Here is a 6000-nt window from a genome sequence, read left to right on the forward strand (position 1 = left end):
CTTTTCCCCAGTGACTACTGCTCATCTGTCTGTCCTGCTTCTGCTGGGTTTTTATTTCCTCTATTCCATACCCGGTGGGATTTTTCCTTCCCCAAACCCACTCTCTCTCCCCTTCTTCACTCTTATCTCCTTGCCCTTTGAAGTGCAGTGGCTTGACCTGCAACCACAGCACTGCCTCTCTCAAGTCACCTTGTCTTTGCAGGGACTGCTTCCCACTTCCCAAAGAAACAGGGGACCACCTTATTCTCATTTACTAATGTGACCAGGAGGCTCTGCTTTTTTCCTTTTTCCTTGCAAAATTGCAAACAATTTTGTGCATTCTGTACACTGTTGAAACGTATGCCAGTGCATGACCCTAAATGCTAACCATCAGCCTTTGCGTCCAGGTTGAAAGGATACCCTTTAAAACCAGAAGAAAGTATACATTGGCCATATGACCACCTCCTTTCACAAAGCACAATTCAGAGTCTCTAAAGGCCTCCACAGAAGTTTCTCACAGTTAGGCTCCTCTGTGCAGCCACCGTGCTCTCTGAGACTGCTGATCTTGGTGCTACGGGTACGTTTACCTGCAAGTCATCCATGTGGTGTAAGCAGTCCTCATCCCCTGCATTGTCCCTATAGGATAAGAGCTCTGCATCCACCATCTCCCTGTCAGCCATCATCAGCACGTTCATCTGCTCTCGCTGGCGTAGCCGATGGGCTACAGCGTCCTTCCCCAGCGCAGCCCCTTTCTGGCTCCCCACCACCTGCACTGCTGACACACCAATATAAATGTCCTTTGGGTTCCATTTGATGCCTGCTTGGTTGCTAGAGCCCCGGTACCCAGTAACTTCTGGGATGTGCTGGGAGAGCTCCCGGCCATAGTCCCTTATCCCTTCACTGGGGCTGATTGTCTCAGTGGCGGATTGCTTGGAGCTGGAGTTCTGCTTCCTGATGCTTGGCTGTTCCAGGCTCAGCGCAGTGGAAAGCAGCTTCTCTTGCCGGGCTTGAAAATATTCAGGGCTCAGCTTATGTTTTTTGGGTGCAGGGTAATCTTTCTGAGTCTCACTACTGTAGTAACTGGAAGGTTCCGATCTTGGTCGTCTCAGCTCTGCAAACAAACAGATCAATGGTCAAAACAGAATAGGCAACCCATGACCGCTGTAGGAACTACAACAGCTTCTGCTGCAGAGTGGCAGGTGGAAGTTTGTGCCATGATCTAGGACATCCAACAATATGTGCAGAGGGAGTAACTATCACCCAGGGAGGATACTACCTCAACCACTCTTAAGATACACACATCTTTCTAAAGCAGGCATTCACTCCTCTTCCCAATACTTACACAAGTGCATGGAGCATGTGACAGAGCCCACAAGTCAAGAATTAAGCATGGACAGCAGGGCTACAGGTGGCATCTGCCACCCAGGTGAGCTCCTTGCCCCCAGGTTTTCACATATCAAATGTCAGCAAAGCAGCGCATGCCCTCAGGGTTGTTTTACCTGTGTTTGTACTGGAAATCACAGTGACTCCCTTCTGAGGCTCCTGAGAGGCAATAAGCTCACTGTGCCACTGGGACACCCAGTTCTCTGTGTTGGAGTCTGTGCTCGAGGGGCACTGAATCCTAGGGTTTTGCCCAAGCTGAGTTTGCTCATCTCGCTGTAGCTGCTCCAAGCACTCTGCCAACTTCACATGGCCCCGAGACCGGGCAATGGCCAGTGGCAGTCTCCCAAGAGAGTCAGGAATAGAGATGGCTCGGCGGTCCCACTTGTACAGCACAACAGCTGCATCCATGTGGCCCAGGGCACATGCCCACATCTAAAAAAGAAAAGACAACTGACCCATTGGGCAACCTGCCTTCTCCTCCTTTTCTTGCTAATGCAGGGGAGTCTGGTCCCTAGTCCACAGAAAAATGACTCTGATAAGAAAAACCATAACATGCTTGAACCCCAGCAACTAGCTTTTATAAATGTCCTATCCCAACAAAAGGCCATTACAGAGGATTAGATGCATGCTATTCTCTCCTATGACAGAGAAACCTTCACCTGCCAAATGAAGCTGACAGTTTGACAGTTTCTTATTTAGTAATAAACATTTTTTGGTTTTTTTGGGTTTGGCTTTTTCTTTTCCTCACACTGGCATCACTGCAGAGACATAACAGCCTCATGCGCAAAGGAATCTCTGAGATCAGAAACACGCAGACAGGACTAACAGTTGGGAATAATAAAATCAACACTCTGCTGTTGTAAACTGGCACTTCTGGTTCCACCTGCTTTGGCTCTTTGCTTGTCTAAGTTCTCAGTCTCGATTTCATGATTCCAATGACCAAGATATTGCAACGACTTTACAACTGCTACAGTCAGTCAGTCAAAGAGAACAACTTGAAAGAAGGGATGTAAAGCCCTTTCCCCCGCACAACAGTGGAGACTAGATTTTGGGTAAAACACAAACCAGAAACACCTCTCTGTCCTTTTTCCTCATGTTACTCAATGACAAGTTTTCTTCTGTGTGGTCTCTCTCAACAAAATGCCAGGAAGCTGATAGTGCTGTGTCTTACCATTTACACAGCAAGGACACACAAGAAACATCTACTCTTCAGAGTGTGAAACACATTAGGAAAATAACACTTCAAGAAGAACTCCAGAGGGTCCTCAGACTCTCTCAGAAGTTTCAGTCTCTGCTCTTACCAGAGGAGTGCAGGAGAAATGATCCACATTCAAAGGGTCAACTTCCAGCTCCAGATCAATGCTGTCTGCGTGTTTGGTGCTGCAGAGGAAACAATAGAACAAATGATGCTCTGTAGCCATGTTAGGATCATTGCCTAAATGCACAGCTTTACCCAATGCGCCATACCACAAAGAAGTGGCCATGCATATGCCCATGACACACACATGTACTACAGATGGTGCCCCCACTGGAGACTTTAAGAGCATGGTACATCCAGTGATTGGACTCGCTCTCTCAAGAGACAGATCCCTTCAGATCAGGGGACAGGAACAAGTTCAGGGACTTGGCTGTTTGTAAGGGACAACCAGAAATCTGGACCAAGCAGAGCTTACATACGCTTCTGCCATGCCTGTATTGACACCCAAGAGTCCAACGGGCTGGGTCTTACCGCCATTTGATGAGGGTCTGGATCAGTGTAGCATAGCCCTGGGCAGCAGCTAGGTGGAGCAGTGTCATTCCTCGGAAAGTCTTTGAATGGATCAAGTGTTTGGACTTTGCCCAGCAAGCACGACTCATCATCTTCTCGCACACCACCACCACGCGGCTCTCAAAGCAGCTGCCCAGTGTCCCAGTCCCAGAAACGCACTGAAACACCACACACATCCCAGTTTAACCACTGAGGGGAGCTGCAACCTGCCCTGAGCAGGCACCTTCCGCTTCTAGAAGTACTGAGACAGTGGCAAATGCGAGTGAAAGCCAACTGCTGTTAAAGACACCCACAAACCAGACTTCTTGTTCAGGAAAAATTATAATCCTTTCCAACCCCCCAAAAAACAAACTCTGGTAAGAAAGCATAAAACTGCCGTGTCTGGACACAGCGGGGTTCATACCTGCACCTGCGTTCCTCCGTTCCCACTCCCACTGCTCCCGCCTCCTACTCCTTGTTTGTGCTGCTGGGAGCCTGTCATTTCAGCCATTCTCCTCTCCATCTGCTCAAGTCGCTCCAATATTGACATCCTGAACTGGTTATCTAGGTTGGAGAAAGCCAGAATAAGGATCTCACCATGGAAAGAAAGCTCAGGTTTTGGCAGCCTAGTGCAGGAAGCCACAAACAACTATACTGGAAGTCACACAGGAGATTTGCTTGGCTTGGCAATGCACAGGGACACTTGCCCTGCAGCATCCTAGCTCTTCAAGTTCCTGCAGCATCCCTTTGACTGCAATTCCAGAAAACTTCCTTAAAGAAAACAGACAGAAAAATGAAAAATGCAGGCAGAAGATGGATCCCTTCCATTGTGATTCTAGCTGTATCCACACAATAAAGGACTGGGGTAATGCAACTTCTTTCAAAACGCAAGTAAACCCTAAGCAAATATAACCAGACAGCATTTCAATAGGATCGTATCTGTCAAAATACTCTCCATTTCAGAATAAATACCCCTACTTTACAAGAGTCCTGAATTCAGCTTGGCTTGCCTCCTGAAACCATGCAATAATGGCACCTGGAGGAAAAAGACTCCTTTGCTTCCTTCTGTGCTTAGAAAAAGGAGCCTTTAAAAAGGCACTTGCTCCTTCCCTGACAGGCTCAATTTCTTGGAAAAGAACTTCAGCCAAGTGCCAGAAACAGAACTACCAGAAATCACAGAGTATGGACACTGATGATCCAGTAACATAATTCTGAAAAGCAATACAACTCTTGAGCCCTCTGGTCTCTGCAGAAGTCTAAAGGCTGTATTAGTTATTTTCTCCTCCTTGCATTGTAACCTAGCACTATGATACAGCTACTAATGTTTGAATAGTGGAGCAGGGAGATTTAGATAGGTTAATGGGACGCTGCTAAACCTGATGGTGTAGAGATCAACTCAAGCAATCTTTTTGTGTTTAGGGCCAGTCAGTGCAGCTTGAGTGGCTGCAAACACAGAGGGCTCTTTCTGTCTTGTGACCCATAAGGGAGAAACTTCATGCAGCTCGTGAAGCTGGGCAGGATAATTTTGTGGATAGGGAACATTTAATGAATCTTGCTATCATGTTAACAGCGTATATAATAAATTGTGGGGAAAAGACAACCCTCATACTGTTTGGTTTCATATATCCATGGCGATGATGTGGTGGTGCAGAGCACCGACAACCCCAGAACAAAGCCCACTGACAACAATAAGAATCTGTGCATCAAAATGAACAAGCTCTGATCAGGTTTTAAAAGAGAAAGTCTTCTCTGAGTGACCTGGTTACATGCAGGGTCCTCCCTGGAAGGTTGCAGGAGTACTCGTATACCACAATCTGCAAGGCACAACTCTCACTGGAGGGTATTAGAAAGATACGTATCTCTCTGCTGTACTGCACTGAAGACCATATTGCAGACCACTGATAAGAAACAGCTCAGGTCCACTGGCTAAAGACATCCCCCTCTCCCTCTGAAGCTGCTGTGGTTTGACAGTAGACAAGAGCTCTGCTCCCTTCTGGCCCAGCTCCAGCAGGTTGTAATGCAGCATCCCACTCTGGTTGCTCAAGAGCCAGGGACAAAGGAGTGCAGCCAGCACCAACCCTCTAACCTCATTTCAGAGGTGAGCTCACTACGGTCTTTTCTCACCTAGTCCAAAACACTATTACTTGTTATTAGCGCCTTATTAATAATTCAGTTGTCCTGTTAATTGCAAAGCCTCTGGGAAAGTGACTGACAGTTACATGAGGAAATATTCATAACACAGATGCCATCTCAGAGCTCTGCCTCTGAACTGTGGTCAGCACACAGCAGCAACACAAGTTGTGTTTTCCCAGCAAGTCTTTGTTCCAGGAGTGCTGCAGTGTGCTGCAGTGCAGTCCGTGTCGCTGTCTCCTCCTCCCCCCCCATTGCCAGGCGGAGCACGTACGCTGCAGAGACTGACAGAGACCTGGCACTGCTGAGCCATCCCCTCTCACCGCAGGCCTGTGCCAAACAGAGCTACTACAACTCAGGCACCAGGAAAAGGGGCCACGTTTGCCATGGAGGTTAACGGCTCCATTCTGCACGTTTAATGCCACTCTCTCTAGTTCAGTGGCCAGCACTTGCATTTTATTAGAGCTAAGAGTAGCAACACACACTGGCTATCGTACCTGAGCCTTCAACCTCGTATGTGCAAAAGTGGCATCTTTTTAAAAGGAGAAGAAATTTGGCATGAACCAGTGCCATAGAACACCAAGCCCAGGGCTGCAACAAACTGGGGATTTGCTCCTACCCATTTAGCTGTCAAAAGAGAATAATTATTCTGTACAGCCAGAAACAGCAGGAGAAAATGATTCCAGTGAGATGCAGCAGTACACTGCAGGTTACCCCCCCCCCCCCCCCCCCCCACCTCCCACCCACCCCTCCATACCACA

The 6000-nt window shown here is 47.8% G+C and overlaps 1 protein-coding gene across 1 annotated transcript in view; it reads right to left on the reverse strand.

The window, feature by feature from the left end:
- The window catches only part of CAMTA1 (calmodulin binding transcription activator 1), a 250618-nt gene that overhangs the window by 23150 nt on the left and 221468 nt on the right, over positions 1-6000 (reverse strand). The window contains exons 9-13 of the mRNA XM_019470737.1: positions 3534-3673; positions 3092-3288; positions 2664-2742; positions 1479-1794; positions 567-1090 (exon numbers count right to left, since the gene is read on the reverse strand). Of these exons, the coding sequence (XP_019326282.1) occupies positions 567-1090; positions 1479-1794; positions 2664-2742; positions 3092-3288; positions 3534-3673 (1256 nt within the window). The remainder of the gene's footprint in view (positions 1-566; positions 1091-1478; positions 1795-2663; positions 2743-3091; positions 3289-3533; positions 3674-6000) is intronic.

Source organism: Aptenodytes forsteri, unplaced genomic scaffold (assembly GCF_000699145.1).
Source record: "Aptenodytes forsteri isolate BGI_AS27 unplaced genomic scaffold, ASM69914v1 Scaffold16, whole genome shotgun sequence".
Taxonomy (NCBI): domain Eukaryota; kingdom Metazoa; phylum Chordata; class Aves; order Sphenisciformes; family Spheniscidae; genus Aptenodytes; species Aptenodytes forsteri.